This window comes from Hirundo rustica, chromosome 11 (genome assembly GCF_015227805.2).
Source record: "Hirundo rustica isolate bHirRus1 chromosome 11, bHirRus1.pri.v3, whole genome shotgun sequence".
Lineage (NCBI taxonomy): Eukaryota > Metazoa > Chordata > Aves > Passeriformes > Hirundinidae > Hirundo > Hirundo rustica.
The window spans coordinates 14850989-14870216 of record NC_053460.1 but is presented as its reverse complement, the minus strand read 5'-3'; the positions used below and the strand labels follow the sequence as shown (position 1 = coordinate 14870216).

Sequence of the window (19228 nt, the reverse complement as noted above, 5' to 3'; positions counted from 1 at the left end):
CACCTGTTTTATATTAGTTTGTGATTCTGCTCCTGGGGAGGGCAGGGAGTACTGAAGCCTGTTGGTACGTTTTGAAAGGGAAGAGGGGAGAAGCAATCTAAAACATACATCCTGTTAAATAACGATGCAAAGTGGATCTCTAACTGCTGTGTGGGTCAGTTCCTGATGAGTGTCTGTTCCACTGGCAGTGATGCCTGACTATCCCAGGCTGCAATACTAATGTATTTTCTTTAAGAAATACTTACTTTGCAGTAAAATATAGAGGATATGCCATAGTGTTTTTGATTATTAAGCCAAATAGCCATGTAAAATGAATATAGTATATTGTCACTCCTTCCTGCTGTACTGAGGCTCTTTTGTGAAATTAGTTAATTAGTTTCCCCCACTTCCGCCCCATCCAAAACTTTTCTTGAATAAATTTGTGGTTTGCACAAGAATGAAGAATCCTGCTTTTTTTGGCTAATTTTTTCTCTCTCCCTCCCTTTTCAAAGGAAACTTTCCCCATGTATTGGGATAGCAGTGTTCATCTTGGATAAAGATGATTGGCTGAAGAAGTAACATTAGCAAAAATTTATTTTGTGTAGCAAAATAGCTGCCCATATTTTCTCATAACTGTCCATCACAGCATAAGGCAAACCAACAGATTCTGTAGACTGTTATAAACTTGTTAATTCCTTAATAAATTAGCCACAAAAGAAGTGTTAATTAACTAGTAAAAATGTTTAGGGATTCTGTGAGAAAAAAAAAACATAAGGATTGAAAAATGTTTGCTTAGCGATATGTAAAAAAAAATACAGGTTTTTAACTCAGTTTCTGAGACTTTTACAACAAAGTACAGAGAAAGACAGATGAAATTATGTTCTGACTACATGCACTGAATAAGCCCAAAGGGAACCTCTGTATATAGTTATCAGTGGCACTGAAATCTGCTTAGGAAAGCAACAAGTCTTTTGTTCTGTTGACAACAGTTATTACAATTAATTCATTTTGTGATTGGTATTTGCACGGAGTGACAAGGTGTTATTTTACCTCAGTAAAAGTTAAAATGGTAATACCTACATGTGAAATAACACTGAGTTTGCTATCACTCACTCAAGAAAAGAAAAGACTCTGTTCAGAAATGCCTGCTCAGCCACCACTCCTGCAAACCTGAAGTGTTAGCATCAGGCTTCTCCTGCTCTTATTTCCCCAGATTTGCATTTCTGTTCTCCTAAAAGTTTATTTGGGAGGGGAGGGAAAAAAAAAAAAAAAAAAAACCACTACTTTTTTGCTAAGTGACAGAACAAAGCATCAGTGAACAGAGCAAGGGGTCTGCAAAGGCTGGGCTGGAGCCGGGGGTGAGATCCCGGCGGTAGATGCAGGCTGCCTGCCCGGGCTGTCAGGGAGTGCCCCGGGCGCAGTGACCCCAGCCGGGCTGCAGCAGCACCCGGCACACCCGGGGCTGGTTCTCGGGGCTGGCGGTGAGAGCACCCCCGTCACAGGACAGAGACAAGCACAGCCACGGGCAGGGTGCTCTCCGTGCCGTGCCGTGCCCTGGGAGCCACAAGGAGAGGAGTCCTTGATGCCCGGCCCCACTGCGCTCTGTGCCCCTGGGATGCTCCCTGAGCCCTATGGCAATATCCACACCTGGCTCTGGCCCCTCTGGAATACCTGAGCCCCACGGCAATATCCACACTTGGGTCTGGCCCCTCTGGAATACCTGAGCCCCATGGCAATATCCACACCTGGCTCTGGCCTTGTGGAATACCTGAGCCCCATGGCAATATCCACACCTGGCTCTGGCCCCTCTGGAATACCTGAGCCCCACGGCAATATCCACACCTGCCTCTGGCCCTCTGGAATACCTGAGCCCCACGGCAATATCCACACTTGGGTCTGGCCCCTCTGGAATACCTGAGCCCCATGGCAATATCCACACCTGCCTCTGGCCCTCTGGAATACCTGAGCCCTATGGCAATATCCACACCTGCCTCTGGCCCTCTGGAATACCTGAGCCCCATGGCAATATCCACACCTGCCTCTGGCCCTCTGGAATACCTGAGCCCCATGGCAATATCCACACCTGGCTCTGGCCCCTCTGGAATACCTGAGCCCTATGGCAATATCCACACCTGCCTCTGGCCCTCTGGAATACCTGAGCCCCACGGCAATATCCACACCTGGCTCTGGCCCTCTGGAATACCTGAGCCCCACGGCAATATCCACACCTGCCTCTGGCCCTCTGGAATACCTGAGCCCCACGGCAATATCCACACCTGGCTCTGGCCCCTCTGGAATACCTGTGCATATCTGCATAGGGAGGGGGCCCCCAGCTGCTTGCTGGATCCTTGGCTGCCCAGTTTTAGCATGAGAAAGACAAAGCAAAGAGCGAGGAGCATTAGATGATATAAATTTTACTTTTTGTAGCAGGACCCAGCAAACCAAGGAAAGTTTGCAGCACCAGCAAATGGCAAATAATCCATTAGCTATGGATATTTCAGCACGTCTCTACTTTTATTATAAGTTAGCCTCTCTAAACCATTGACTTAACAGAGAATCATTATAAATCCCCATTTTGAATTTTTTTATTAGCAGTATTTATCACCTTCTCAAAATCAATCCTATATTTTTAAATTAAAATAAATGACTACTTGTACTGCAATCAATATGAGTACATTTCCCTTTTTTAAAAGGAGGAAAAATGGAATACAAAGAAATGTCCTTCTTTGGCTGCATCAATCCAATTTCAATATAATTCAATATTTAATAAATATAATCCTCCATGTCTGTGCAGGGAAACATCATAAAAAATGCAAAAGGTTTCCTGGTGCCCAATAACTTGTATGAAACAAAGTGTTTCCTTATTCCTTCCATAAATACTGCAGTCATATGCTACTATGTTTTGTTCTTCCTGCTTATAAGAAAGAGTTTGCCCTGATTATGTATAAGAAATGTGGTTTACATATTTCATGATTAAAAATCCAAAATGTCACCTACCATCTCCAGAAAAATATCATCTTTATCTCCCTGTACGTATTTGACTTGTTGTTTTTGAAAGGGCAAAAAAGAAAAACCTTATATAATACCTAGTTTGTACATCTGTGGTTTCCCTCTGACTCGCATAGGCACCATATGTTTTTAATTACCCTAATAGCCTTAAAGAACCTGTTCAGTGGGAAACACATATGATCCTTTTATTAGTGGTTTGCAAGTTTAAACAGTTTTAACAGAAAAGGTCTGGCTATAAGGGACTGAGAAGCACAAAGGTCTAAAAACCCTGTTAATTGACCTCTGGAAGCATGAGTTCAGATCCCACCCACGGAGGTGGGACCTGGCTCTCCCACCTCTGACAGAGGTAATCAGTCGCATGTGAAACGGCTCTTCTGAACCTTAAAAGACATAATCTCCGATCTAAATGACTTGATGTTTCAGTCAACAATTGGCAGAGTGAAACTAGGGTCTGCAAACACTGTTGTGCACCCACTCCGTGCTTTCTCCTGCCTAGTGAATGCTCGCACAGTGATGGTGCCGTAGGAGAAGCCCTGCAAGCTCCAAAAGCCCAGAATTTCAGCAATTCTCATTAGCCATTACCCTTTCAAATTCCCAGTTTTGTCCTTTATGCAAACGCAAGACTGGTGAGCATGCCAATATCCCAGTCATTCGGAGGTAGGAATTAAATTTAACAAGTTCAATTCACTCCTGATTCTGGACATCTAAACACATAATCAGTCTGATAATGTTATTAATTATCATTCAAGTGACAACCTTTGACACTGGCATGCTCCCACAACCTCCCTACTCCAACAACTCAAACAGAAAATCGTTGGCATGAAAACCCACAGTCTTATGAACAGAAATTGCAAATAAGCAGGCACTGAACATACAACAGGGAGTGAGCAAAATCCCACTTTTCAGAGAGAAAGCAGAGGCTCACACAATAGCTCAGTCACTTGACCCAAAATGAAATTCTGCACAACTTCATCCCAAAACAAATAATTTTCACCCCAAACAAAGGTCTGTGGGGAGAAGAGGGTGGGGAAGGGAGCCTAGCTAAAATTACACTGAGGCTGGAAGTTGTTACGGCTCCATCTCAGGAGATGGATGGTGTCCTCATTAGAACGAAGCTTTATTTAGATGGACAGACAGAATCCTTATTAGAACATTAGGCTGAAAAGTTTAAATGTCAGGAAATACAAAATTAGGATTCTCCAAATAAATGCTGACTTGGAGAAAAAAACCCAAAAACTTAGAGCTCCAGATCCCACTGGAAATACTTAGGAAGAAATGCAATCACTCAGGAATTGCAATCTTGCATGCCAATCTCTTCTAGGGTATTCTTGGAAAACTGTTTCACAAAAGTCAGAGATCCCTTTTCTTGGGCAAAGTGGTTTTCACTCATAACCTGATGCTATCAGCTCCATCCCTGGCTGCACACTGAGTCCAGAGAAAAGGGAGGACTCAGGAGCCGCCATCTTCCACCACCCATTTCAGGAAAAGTCCATCCCAAGGGGAACATGCCGATGTCGGAAACCCATCTCCAGCTGCACAGACTCCAAAAACTGTGAATCAGCCATTCTTTGCCCTTCCCTGTCTCATTCTCCATTCCCAGACCCTCTGCTTTCTCCAGGGAAACTCAGGTATTTTGCAGTGATGGAAAGACAGCTTAATTATCTTGCATACAAAAGAGATGGTCGTAGTTTTCCATTTTACCTGCAAGCTAATGGATCTTGGGATACCAGACGTGGATGCTCAAAATCCCCTCTGGAGCCCTTCTGGTGATTTGTCGTCTCCTGGTTGCCTTTGGTGCACACGCATCTCTGCCGAGGTAATATGTGAGCTATTGCACACTAAAAGCAGATTTTTGAGAGAGGAAGCTCAGGCACACATACACACACCCACCCCTGCCCAGGCACCCTCCTCCCCCTCATCCTGCACCTGTCTCCAACGAGCAGGGACCTGAGGAGCATCTTCTCATCTCCCAGGTTCCGTGGGCCAGGCAGCAAAGGCACGGCAGGGTTTGCTCCTGAGAGCAGAGCTCTGCTCAGCATGGTCCTTGTCCCTCATCCCAGGGTCATGGGAAAGGGCTGCGGGTGCTGCTGTCCCCCACGCTTTGCTGGGACAGACCCAGCCAGCTGGGAGGTGATGTGCTGACTGAGCAGCATCTCCATGGACCTCACCTGGGCTCCCTATTCCTCTTGTATGCAGCAGTTCATGGCAGGGTCACCCACCTGCACACCGTAGCTGTCCCCTCTGTCAGCTTCTAGGCCTCCACACTGAACTTTCTACTTGGGATGCTTACAGATACAGATTTTCTGCTGGAAAATGTAAAAGGAAAATAAAACCTTGCATTTGATCATCTATATAAATAAAGACTTCTCTCAAGGAGTTTGGGGCTTTTGTTTCCAATATGAATCCAGCAAAAATTCAGCTTTCCCACATCCTCACCCATAGATCATCAGGCTGAAGTTTTCTGGTGGAACAGAAGTTCTCAGTGTTTAGCTTGCAGCATGGGGAGGACAGCAGGGAGCACCATGGTTGCAGTCTCACAGCCAGAGGATGATCACTGACCTGGCCAGCCTGACTTTCACACAGTCAGGTGTGTGTACCTCTCACACCTCTCACTTCTGAGCGAGTGACTCTGCCAGCTCCCAGCAAAGGAGGGACCTATCCCACCAGGATGTATTTCCTCACCTTTAGAAATACACACAGGATCCCTCCATCCCTCCAGCCATCTGTGGAATTGATGTCTGCCACCACCAAGTGCAGTCAGCCCAGGGACCCCTCATGCTGCAAGTCTCAGGCAAAGTGATTCCACTTTGTCCTCTTCTTCTCCCACATATACGATCACAGTTCTACCTTAAGAGAAATCCCAGCTCTGGGCCTGAGAAAACTCTTTCTTTTTTCTCTTTATGGATCCTCCTTTCACAGTAAGGATCCTCCAAATTTCCAAAAAAGTGGATAACAACAATACCACTGTGATCCCATCTGCACACAGCAATGGCACTGTAATGCATAGAGCATAAACCACCAAATTCCCACAGACAGCATCTGTCTTACTACAAACAATGGACCATTATCTTGTAAATAATTCTGATTAAGCTGCAGCATTTTCCCCAAACAAACAGTAGGGGACCAGAGGGTGAGGATTTTTCTAGTGGGAGTGCCGATTTTCTCCTTCCCCAGCACTGACACTCAGTTTTTTATTCAACTGATTGGCCCCCTCCCCTCCCTGCTCTGTCCCCCATGGCTTGGTTTTCATCTTCTGACCTTATCATGCTGTCAATCATTTTGGCAACTAAAGAGGGAGCCGTCATGTTAATGGGATTCCCATCTCTATCCTTTGGGGAAGCTTTTCTGGTTTGTTTTCCTCTTTTTCACCCCAATGTACAGTTATATAATGATTAGTGAATACACCCACAATCCCTCCCGTTATTAAACAGTTCTCCTGTCGGGGGATGGAAAACCCAGCCACACCGCTGGGTGCTCGCTGGTGCTGGCCAGGCTCTGGGGACGTCTGGTTGTGCTGGTGATGCATCTCAGTGTGTTTGGCATCTGGATGAGCGTGGCATGGCAGCAAACTTTGCTGGGCAAAAGCTGTCACCTTCTTCAAACTCCCAGCAGGGAGAGCAGAGCCCTCAGCTGCTGGCAGCGGGGAGTGGGGCAGGGGCTCTCCAGCCCCCAGGAGCAGCACGCTGCTCTCCTCTGCACTCCAACTGGCAGGCTGAGCCAGCAACAGGTTAACAAGCATAATCTGAAAGGATTTGAAAGAAAACCAAGCACACAGACTGGAACAGGGCTCGGTGTGCAAAGGGAAAATTGAAACAAGACAAAATCAGGGCTAAGGTAGCCTTTTAGTAAGGTTCTCAAAATGATTTATTTGGCAGCTGTGAGTTGACTAGAGCCCCAAAGAAATTCTGAATTTCATCTTTAACTTGTTCATCTCAATGCACAAACCTTTTCTTATGTCTCTCCTGATAAGTGTCACATTTCTATACGGCCTGAAGTGTTGGGTTTTCTTCCCTGCATCCTCTTAATTTGCCTTGTTATTCACGTGAGAATTTTGGGGTCAAACACAATTCCTGGCTTGAATCAATAAATAAATAAATGAGCAAGGACTAACACAGGATGGGGACAATGAATAACAGGCAAGAAAAATTTTAAAGTCCGAGTCGTGAACTGAAATCACTGACATTCAATAAAGAAACACACAAGAGCCAATTCAGCCACCAGACCGGGATCTTCTGAGCACCATGGGGACCAGTCACACCGGGCCTGAACAGCAGGGACAAACTGTGGCAGACAGTGTGGCAGGCCCTCAGTCCTGGCAAGGAGCTGCTGACACAGGCATAGCAGTGGGCTGGGGAGGGAGCAGCCCAGCAGACCCTGCTGAGCCATCCATCGCCTGCCGTGGCTGGTGGCACACAGGGCTGGGGCTGGCCTGATGCGGCGATGGCCAAAACCTGGCAGCTCAGCCCAGCCGGCATCTCAAGGAGGCCTGAAGTAAAAATTCATGGATTTGGTGAAAGTACATTATGGTTAAAGGATGCCACAACTGCTGCAGAGAACCCAGAGCACCACTGCTGGGCACAGGCAGGGGTAAGAGAGGTTTTGGTGATGGGTTCTCTAGCTGCTCAGGAAGTCAGGCTCACCCACACTGCAGGGGCACTGCAGCCATGTACACATCCAACCCATATTTGCAATGTGTGTTTATTTCCAGCAGTAAATTTTTATAACTTACTGTAGTTATGTCAGAGAAGGAAGCATTTGTACACTGAGGACTTACATAATGTTCTTCATCTTCAAAGTGCTTTACACACATTAATTAATTCATTTATCCTCACAGCACTCCTACAAGGGAGATAAGTACTATTATTTTCCATTTCATAATGTAGGATCCAAAGTGGAAAACTTATTTCTTTCCATGGTCAGTGAGTGAATCACAGGTAGACCTGCAGGAGAAGTGAGGATTGCCAGCTTCTGAATTGGAAACCCCCCCCCCCCCAAATCTTTTTTAAAAGACTCGTGTTCTGACACAGTCATGCCACATATCGGGATATGCCTTGGGTTTTTCCTTCAGTAAGAGATAATTAAGGAACAATTCCCTCTCTGATCCCCAGCATGGCATGCTATTTTCTACCCCACTGTTGCTCTGCAGCTGAACAATGGCTGTTCTATGCAGGGAACGGCGCTACAGACGCCCCGGATCAGAGGAGATCAGCTTAAAGGAACTGGCTGGCCTTGGTCTCTCTCCGTGAACAATGGGGTGGGCAAGGCAGCCTGGGTGCAAATGCCTGACGTGGGGGTGCCTCCAGGGACACCTGTTTGTAAATGGCACTGTTCTGGGCACGAGCCTCTCTCAGCTGAAATCACTCACCCGGTATACCTATCTAGAAATTTCATGTAGTAGGAAAATTGCTGTGGTTTCCAGTATTTGGTCTCAGTCCTAAGTGTAATCCTTTTACATTCGCATGGGAGGCGTGCAGAGTGCTCCTGGTTCACCTCTGTGGTGCTGCTCTAAATAAACCTCTTTCCTGTCTGCTCCTCGCCAGCAAACGTGCGGCTGCTTCGAGAGGCAATAACAGTTACTGTGAGCTCGAGAGGCTCGATTTCAGGAGAGCTCAAAACCCAAAACTGTGACCAGGTCTTCTAAGGAAGAGTTCAGAGTCAAGAATTTAAAACAAAATCAGGGATGGCAAACTGGGAAAAAAAGCCCTCAAATTTTATTATTTCTGAGAAAACAAAGTTTTACCTGTTACAGTCTTTGTTAATGAAGACCTTGGCCACCCTGGTTTTTTTCCCCACTTTATGTTTTTACAATAATCAAACTGCACAAACCCCCAAAGTTTCTAGGTAATTTTCAAGCTCAAAAAAGATACACTCATTAACAAAGTACACCATGGCATATTGCAGAAGATATGACCGTGTCCTACTGGGGAAAGGCCGGTACCTAGATGTTGCTTCAGAACAATCTGAACAATTGTTTAGTGATAAATGTTTTTTGCATATGACTCATCAACCCTTGAAAACAGGATTCCTTATATAATACAAGTGCTGACACAGCCTTCACTTGAGTGGTGTGACTGCAGCTGTATAATTACAACTTTAGATTTGATGTTATGGACCTTAGGTTATGCCATTCAGACAAATGCTCCATTGTATTACAGAGATATTTTTTCCTTAGTCATATTGCCCACAGGACAATAAGGACTATATTCACAGCTCACTGCATAGAAGTTTAGGCATGGAACAGCCAGCGGTACTACACAAAATGGGATTATACCCGATGGGGGTTGAATGGATTCCTAATTGCCACTTTTTTTTTTTTTTTTTTTTTCCTCCTGTTCTCCTAGTCGATACTTTTTTGGAAGTGCTCTCCAAATAAAAGGAAGAACAATCTCACACTGAGTCTGGATAAATGTTACAGTTGTCTCACAAATGCCGTATTATTTCTAGCTCTTCCAAAATAATATAATTGTCCTACAGCTGAACCACAGATTTTTCTCAGTATGACACAGAACACTAAAATGTCAGGTCCTGACTCATGGTGTTTTGGTGGAATAAATAAAAAGTACCAATATGCTATTCAGAAGGGAGAGCATTAATGAAGACGTGACACTGGGAGCCCCAGCCATGTTTTCCTTCAGCTCCCACTGCATGCTCAGCGGTGCTCCGGACAGTGGGCCACCTGTCAGGGATCCCATCCTGGAAACACTTACCATGGGGCTGGGTGGCACTACTGGCCCTGGCAAGGCTGGCTGCTTGTTCTCATGTACTTGCTTTACCTCAGGAGAATCCTTTGTGGGCCTGGGGAGGGAGGCTATTCTCAGGATGCTCATCACACATTCTTCCCATGGGAAACCAAAGGGAGCATTCAGGGCCATTTGCAGGATTGGAGCTGTGACTTCAGTAAGGCTGGGCAAGATTACCCAAGAAAGATCACTCTTTCTGTATGCTCCTGGTATTTCTCCTCTGGGACAGGCCTTGTACGCCCGCTGCTCACTATGTCTGCATTTCCAGCACTAAAACCCCGTATTTGGCTCACCCCGGCTGAGCACCCCGACACTAGTATTTACACACTTCATCCACCCACACTGCTCATTTTCAACCCAGTGACATCCACAAAAGTTTCTACTGGATTTTAATAGTGACAGAGGAGAAACAGGTCCCACATTCCCAAGGTATTTTCCGTGACAGAGGGAACAAGTCTAATGCCCCCCTTATATACCTGCCTAACCATACATGGTACTGTTCTAATGCCTTAAAAGATGGGATTTTTAATAAATATCATTTACAAGGCCAACAAGCAGCTTTGCAGAGTTTGCCTCTCAAAGCACCAAACAACTGTGGATTGCATGAGTGGTCTTTGGTCTACCAAAAGGTACAACACTTTCTCAGAGAGTTTTCTTGAATTAATCAACAAAATGACTCAAAACTGCACTAATGGTTAACAGCTTTTTTTTTTTATTAGCAACACTGAGATAAGTTATTGAAGCATTTTAGTATTGTTTTACATTCCATTCAGAAGTGACCTAACTTGTAACTCCATATACATTTAAAGATATAGTTTGACACTTATTCAGAAAGCAACAATTATTAAAACTTACATACCTTCATTACCAGGAAACCTTAATATATTTTCTAATTACTTCCAACAATACTCTATTCCAAAGCACATGATAACCCACTAGAAGTTTACACATTTCACTTCAATCACAGGTTTTAAATTGTGGATGTCAGAGTGCTGTTCATTGAATTTTACTGTCTTTCTTGGTTAATATTGGAAAACCTGGCACAATATATTAAGCTAGAAATATTGCTTAAAGAATATGAAAAAAGATAACTACAGTATTTTTTCCTGCTAAAGCATTACAAAATACAGGACCATTAAAAACTCAAATAGAAATGACAATAAATAACCTTAAAAATGTTAAGAGAATTTTCACTCATACTAAAGTCCATTCCCTAAGCTTGCCAAACACATAAATAACAGAACATATTCAGGACCTCTATTTTTGTACTATTATGATGGTTTGTTATATATTGTGGATGTATTGTGTATACATACATTAATGCTTACACTTAAGGTATATATTTTTTTTTCTTTGCTGAAACAATTAATAAGCCTCAGGTAATTATTTATCCCTGGCACTACAGGCATCTAGATAGGTGGGAGCAAACCTCAGAAATTCCAGATATGCAATCCTGTGCATAACAAGATCATCTCTGCATAAAGATATCCTAAGTTCCTTAGATTACAAAGATGAATTTGGTTATTTATTCCTGAAAGCCTGTAACATAAAATTATAATTGCTGTCAAATTAATTGTTTAAAATTGGCCTCATAATAGGTATTAATCGTACACTTAGTTTAGACTTACAAGAATGTCTAAATTGCTCATGTTTATGAGTAGTTATAGGAAATACTATACCTCAGACACAAGAATGTATATTCCTGAACCAAAACACAAACCAGAGCATTGTCTCACTTTGGAAAGACCTGGAAACATCTCTATGCCTCTGCCTAATCCTAAATTATAATTTAAATTTGACCTGGACAGGACAAAAACAGTAAGAATATATTGTTTGGGAGAAGAAATTTAGAGCAAAAATCATCCAGCTCTAAGCTTACATCATTATTTTGTCTCTGCAAAGAAAAGAAAAGCCTTTCTGTGCTAGGGATTTGCCTTGGTGCGGCTGGCCACTGATGTCTGAAATCAAGGCACATACCAAGGCCTCCTTTTGCAAACACAATCCCCCTTTCAGATGTAGTGCTGGGAGGGACTGAATGCCTCCAGTCTCTCTGGGAATAGGAGGTACTCAGCACTTAGCTGTACCAGATATTTTAGGGGTTAATTTCCAGAAGCATAAATGGAATGGGAATGTTGCACCACAGTATGAAGAATGGTAAGAACTACAAGTTTTCAACAGTAAACAAAATGGTGATACCGAACTTATCACCTGAACAATTTCTGATACAACAAAATACAACCAAATTAAATTACATGAAAATAGCAATGAAATTTAAAGTCAAATAAACATAGGACCTGATTCTGCAATCCTTAGTCATGTAAGTAGTGCTACTCATCGAGAATGAGGGATGCAAGACTGGGCCCTTAGCTTCTGCTTAGGAAGTCAATGTTGATTCAGACAGTGTCTCTTCTAGCCAAAAATATGCAGCAAAAGGAAAGTAACATAAACAAGGCTAAATGTCAACAGTGTTTGCAGACTTACAGACACCATCCATTTGTTTGTATTGAAATGACTAGCGAACCATTTGGCAAATACAATGCTATTCACAGACCGGCCCTTTTATCCAGCAACACAAACTTCACTGGATCACTGGCATTCCCAGTTAATTAAAAAAAGGAAGCAAGCCATATGAGTTTGGTTTGATATTGCCATGCAAATGGCACTGTGACATCCAGAAGTGTGTCTGAAACCCAGGCAGGGGCCGAGGTGCTGATCTCCTGTTCAGAGAACAGTTTGTACTCTAAAAGCTGGCCTTGGACCTCCTAACTGAAACTAAGAAACCTCTTCAAAAGCACAATAGTGGGGTAAGGAAAAGTCTGCTTTAAAACTTCCATATAATTTCATTCTGTCTTGAAGGAAAAGAATATTCTGGTTACTCCTCCAACTGCAGATCAGGACAAAGCATTCCTTAAGTGCATTACGTGATACTTTAAATGGGCAGTCCTACAATTTCCTGCAGCAGGACAACCTTCCATTGCCTCGGAGCTGTCCTAGTGCTTGGATACATCAGGCCTTTTGTTTCTTAATACGGATTTTGTAATTTAAAAGATCTGCAATAGGGATTCAGGTGAAGCCATCACAAATAATTAAAAATCTTTTTCTGTGTTTCATGTGTTGGTGGTAATTCTGACGGGGTTAGCATTATGATCTTTTTTGGTTTTGACACCTGTGGCAATAAGCAATTTACAATATCTAAATTCACTATTTAAACATTGGGGTAGAACACTATAATTATGTGACAATAAAACTGTAATAATCTGCCACAATTGATCTTCCCCCTGCCCAGCCCTCTTGTCTGCGCTGCAGTTCCACAATTGGAAGGTATTTCAGAAAGTTACAATGCTGAACATTTTAATAATTCTATGCAATGCTGAAAGCTTTCTGCTGCAAAGGAAACCGAAAGTGCCCAGCCCTTTGTAGGATCAGAACTCCAAAGCTGCTTCCACGCATCAGAGGGGCCCTGCCCTGTTTTCATACAGTGAAAAAAGTGATAATGGGGTGGAGCCTGTGCAGGAGAAAACAGCACTAATTGCAGAGGAAAGCAAGCATGAATGGAAGCAAATTAGATTTAGAGACAACAGGGAACTAATACTTTTGGACATCCTTAAGCGTGGATTCAATAGCCTTCTAGCAGCCAGCTAATGCCCAGGACTATCTCTGGCCAGTAGCTCTGTAGCCCATCAGCTCTCCTTTGAAAGCCTAGTATTTCCCAAGTAGCAAATGCAAGTAGAGAAATTTTACCATCTTGGTCACAAAGCAGAGAAATTTAAAGGGGAGGAGAGAGAGAGAAGGGATAGGGTCTTGTCATAAAGGCTCTTGTGCACAAATCACAAGTAAATTAATGTATTGGAACAGAAGGTAGAACATTGTCGTGATACAACTACATGTATGTGGGAAGACAAGCAGAAAAAGAGAAGAGCATAAATAGAAAGGAAAACAGATCTTTCAGAACTTAAATAAAAAATAGATCTACAACCTCCAAGCTTGACTTGTCAAATCAGCAAGGGCTGCGAAAGCAGAGCACACAGATGCTCAAGACAGCTACCAAGCCATGGAGCCATCACCTTGGGCCTCCCTCCCCGTTGGTCTACTTGCTGCCAAGCAGCAAGGAAAGGCCTGTCATCTTCTTAGGAAGTGAGTGCCAGCAAAGACAAACAAGATCCACTCCTAGGCAGAATGACCTGAGACTCGAAAACCAAGTACAATTCAGGAGTAATTCTAAAATTATCAATGCTCTTTTTTTCTTTCTGTTCATTCTGCTGTTTAAGGAGAAATATTACAAAAATTCGTGATTTTTTCTCAGTAGCATTTTGACATGAAAATTTCTTTATTATGCAGTAATTATGGTTCTTTCCTAATTGTGTCTTTCATCCCTGCAGCCTGAAGCATGATAGGAGCATAAATGAATTATGTGTACATCATCAATCTCTCTCATTCTCCATTACAGGGAAACTGAGGACTGCTTCCACATGTGCAGTGACTTTCTGAAACAACAATGTGAGTTAGTGGCATTCTCCTCTAGAAACAAAACTTTTCTTGTGCCAAGATTTTTGCTTAAAAACTGATCTACTATCTTAGGGTAAAATCTGCTACCTAAAAATGATCCACATGGATTGCTGAATACCCCAGCTTGTTTTAAGGCAGTCAGAAATTCAACTCAATTAGTGTGGCCAGCCAAAGATGCAATCTCAGCTTACTGAAGTTGAAATATTTTATTTCAATTTTATTTCCTCTATATTCTGACTACAGAAAGAGCACTATGCCTTGCTCTCTGAGTGTAAGAAGGACTGTTATCAAATGCATCAATGTTTTCTCTTGGGATGTCAACAACACATACATCACTGGCTGTAAAAAGAAACACAAATGCACGGAGTCTCCCCAAACACGAAAGTAACATGGGAATCATGCCCTGAAATCGGATGCTGCAGGTGTGTCTCAAGTTTTCTGATCTCCCAGGCAGTGGGAGAGACATAAGGAACCATGACTTTGGTCATGGGCTTCGTGCAAGAGGAAAGGAAGACTAATACATGAACAGGGTGCTCCTGACTGCTAATCTGCAAATGCAGAAACATCAGGTGGGATTCCCCACACTAACATGCACAGATGGAGTGTGATTTCACAGTATAAAATGTCACTGAGAAAATGAAAGCTCCCCCAAAACCACCACTTGCAAGTGGGTGGTGTCCAAGCCAATCAAACCAAAAAAAAAAAAAAAAAAAAAAGCTACTGACATGTGGCTTGTTCATATTCATCCACTTTTCTGTGAGATATTTAGAAAAATTAAATAATGTATTTAAGTAATCAACCTTTGTATTTATGTTCTGAAAACACCAATAGAATGACAGAAAAGAATTTTAAAAAGCTGTTTTTGGAGGGGGGAGTCAGAAAGACTCCCACTGCATTTTCGATTAAAAAATGCCTTAAAAAGTAGAACAGAGAAGCTTCTGTTGTTTCTTTTCTTCCTTCATACTTCAAGTCAAATCCATTATCACTGGGCAGAGCTTGTGAAAGGGATATGGTCTTTAAAATCATATAAACTCAAGCTATCATAAAATGTCTGTTGAACTGATTGGAAGATGAAACAAAAAACTAATGGAAGTAACATGACCTCATTTCCATAATAATATTAGAGGGTTTTTTCTGTTGTTGTTTTAAAAAATCCTATGCATGTGAAAAAATATAAAGGTATTTTGCACAAAGCAACTAATCTTAGTTTTCCATTTTTTTAAACTTGTTTAGACAGTAATTTCTCTGCTTTTTTTTTTTTTTTTTTTGGTGAATTGATTGTATTCCAACAATTAAAAAAAAATCCAATAGGATTTTACCTACTGTAAATTAAATCAAGTATTAACTCTTTTCAACAATGTAAATGCTGATTTTGAAGAATCTGAAAATATTTTCAACTACCTAAACTGGTTCTTAGTGCACTCAGACTCAGAAGTTTACAAGTAAGGCCACATGGATACTCGAGCAGATATTGGTTAAATTACAGATATTGGCAGATAATGACAATATTGTGAAGTCACAATGTTCTAAGGATACAAGTGAGATAAACTTTGTGTGTAGATATCAGACTTTTTTATCAGATCAACTAATACACATGGAAAATCAGAGAGGAGTCTGGCAAGGGGGTTATGGCTTTGAGCATCTACACTCTGCCAGTAAAGTCAGACAAAGCTCCCACTAACCGTAGGTTAACCAGAGGAATCACTCTTAAGTGCTTGCAGATTGAGGGTTTCATTTTAAATTGTCAGGCTTTAAAACTGTTGATAATGTTTTTTCTTTTCTTTTTCTTTTTTTTTTTTTTTACTTGAATACATTTTATTATGCATGTTCAGCTCTGACAATAAGTTTTCTTTAGTTTGAAGGTTAAATAAAATGAACATTACAGACATTTTTGTGTCCTTTGCTGACTCTGCTTTTTTACAGTGATACTGTTTTTCAAAGGATTTGCACTCTAAAATCTCTTTCAAATAAACACTATGCTGACAAAATAGGAGCTAAGTAATAAGAATAAAAAAAAAAAAAAAAATCTCAGTCTCATTTGTTCCAAATAGATTTAACTTTAATTCTTGTAAATATGAGGTGTGTGATATGAGGAAGCAAAACTGTAGTTTTGTAAATCAGAGACTAGAAAGGGTAAAAGTTGGTTTTGTTTGTTTGGTGTGTTGTTATTTTAATTACCTGGAGGCATATTCTTAATCAGGCAAATCACAATTTACACAACTGCTAGTTAGAATAGTGGAAATGGCCAAGGGCAAGTACTGCATGTGTGCCATTGAACCAAACCAGAAAATTATAAATTAAATTAAAAAAAAAAAAAAAAAAAAAAAAAAGAGGGAAAGAAAATAAAATAAAGAAAAAAATGAAATCCATTCAACACATGTAGACACATTCCAGGCAGTTGGCCTTTGATTTCATTAATGTTGTGGTAACTGAACACACCCCAATCCAAAGAAAGAAAATGTGGGGGAAAAAGAAATAAAGAGAGAAAGCAAGGTTCGCTTGGCAAAGCATCCAGTGTTTTTCTTGGGTTTTTATATCAAAATACTGAAAAGTTTGCAAGTTACCATGTAAATTTTTTAAAACTTTTTCCTCCTTTGAGTATGCTAAAGCAGTAAGGATCCCCTTCTGATGCCACTAGCACAGATAGTCTATATTGCTGCTACTCTAGTTTAAAAAGCAAGTTCTTTCTAAAATCCTGTTTAAGTATGCATGCAGCACTGCTGATTTTAATGGAGTAGACCACATATCGGACAAGAATTTGGCCCACAGGGTTTAACATTTAAAAAAATGTATTACTAACAAACATGACTAAGTATATTTAAGAGCAGCTTTATGATTCTGCACAAGTGTTTTCTGAAATGGTCTAAAAGAAGGTCTAAAACTTACCACACAAGTCAGGTCTCTTGATACATCCACTAGTTGCTGTGCTACTTGCAAGTCCATTAAAGGCTGCTAAGCCATCAGAGCTGTAAGCTCTCAGGACTGACAACATGTTCATCTGCTTCTCCAGGACCTGTGGACCCTGAACTTGTTCGGGTTTCATCACTTCTTGTGCAGTTTCGTGTGAGGAGAGAAGATTCTGACTGTGCCACTGCTTTTCTGAAGCTTGTGGCAATGGTGATACAAGCCCTTGTGTGGGTTGTGAGGTGACTCCACTTTGTACATTGTCACCTCCTTCACTGCTTTCTTTATTTAGGGCAGACAACTGCTTATTCATAATATCTGGTTCTGTGTCAATGTCCTCATCTTCAATGTTTTCTTCCTTGGAAGATTCCATATCCTCAGATGAAGCTATGTCAGAAAGGTCATCAATAGCACTTTTATTTACAGAGTCAGAAAGCAGAATATTTGGGTCATCTTCGGATTGTGTTTTTATTTCGGTTTCATTACTGGTGCAAGAATTTTGTGTTCCTGTGCCAATAACGCCGGGATAAACGCCGAACTGCTTATAGAAGTCTGTTGTAAAATTACAAAAAGTGGATTCCATGTGGCTGGGCCAGGCAGTGCTCTTTTGCTCTCCCAGGGTCTCTTTATTTTGTCCTTGGGTCATTTTCTCAGAAGCTGAGTCCAGCTGGCTCAGAATGTTTGAAACTCCTGCCTCCTTGCTGGACTGCACAGAGGAGGGGAGCAGGCTCACTTTGTTCACTGAGGCTGAAGCTTCTCTAGACTGCTCTTTGTTGTTGCCTATGATGTCTTTACGTTTAGCCTTGCCCAAGTGATTGGCTTGGAGGTGCAGAGCCATTAGCTCCATGGATGAAGTCGTAAAGGAACAAAATAAGCAGCCATGCCAAGCAATATTGTCTTGTACAGTGACAGAGGAACCTGGCAGGGAGGCTGCATCAGGCCTTACCGACAGGTCCAAAGGTTCGTATTGTGACTTTTCTGTTTTCCGCTGTGAAGACTTGCTATTTATCTTCTCCTCACCACCATCTGAGCCCAAAGCTTTTGCTGAAAGTGGATCTGAGAGAGCTTTGTCCTTCATTTCTTTTTCTTTCTTCAAAGAACTTAGGACAAAGCTGTCCATGAAAGCTTGCAAAGACCCTTGAAAGTTCACACCGTTCCCGACCATGTTCTGATAAGCACGGCCAAGTTCAGAGAAGTGTGTTCCTTTGGAAGATATGTCTGAACCCTTCATATTTTCTGAAGATCCTTCAGATGACATGCCAGCTGCTTGTCCTTGCTGATCTCCAGAAGACAGCATTCCTGATGTCCACTGCTGTGAGACCATGCCACTTCGGAAGTCGATACCAGGAAGTCCCTTGAAGGCTCCTCTCAATATGTCTGGTCTAATAAACACAGAACTTTTACTTGGCGTCTCGTCTTTGTGTTCCTGACTTGCACTCTGCCCAGAGAGTGGTCCTGCTCCGTTCTGTCGCTCCCGGTGGTGTCGTTCTAAGTGGTATTTGAGGGATGCAGACTGAGTACCAGCATAGTCACAATGTGGACACTTGTAAGGCTTCTCACCTATAGGTGTGGGCAAAAAGGAAAGTATAAAGAGAGTTAACTGTACTTTGATCTACGGATGAGTGGAGAAATTTAAAAATCAGCATTAGCTGCTTAAAACCATTTTTTTTAAAAAAGAAACACCTTTAATCAAAGACTAGTTCATAAACTGAGTATTTCTAAAATGGGTTTCCAGAATATGGGGCTACTCAGGAATGACACGGTGTCTACACACAATTAGCCATCCTTTTCTTAATCTAACATGTAGAAAACTGTTGTAGAATTAAAAGCTATGATTATGAAAATGAAGCATAACAATTTCAACCACAGTGATCATTAAAAGTACAAGTTTAAAAAAAAGGGAGACAAAGAATGTAACAAATGGATGGTCGCAATATTTTGTGTATACAATTGCTCTAAAATTTGTTTAAATTATACACATGGAAACCATTTTTAAACCTAAAAATTTTATGGCACTGTTACGCAAGACTGAAATGAATGATTTAAGTCTTGCTCTGCAGTAAATCATGGATATAATTAGCAAATGGCAT

At 41.8% G+C, this 19228-nt stretch overlaps 1 protein-coding gene across 8 annotated transcripts in view; it reads right to left on the bottom strand.

The window, feature by feature from the left end:
• Positions 1-19228, bottom strand: part of ZNF536 (zinc finger protein 536) — a 342702-nt gene that overhangs the window by 99825 nt on the left and 223649 nt on the right. For 7 of the 8 annotated variants that reach the window (XM_040075265.2, XM_040075270.2, XM_040075263.2 and 4 more), the window contains one exon: positions 17121-18698. In XM_040075265.2, the coding sequence (XP_039931199.1) occupies positions 17121-18698 (1578 nt within the window). Of the gene's footprint in view, positions 1-16641; positions 18699-19228 lie in introns of those variants that run through there. The other variant, XM_040075271.1, reaches the window with a different exon arrangement.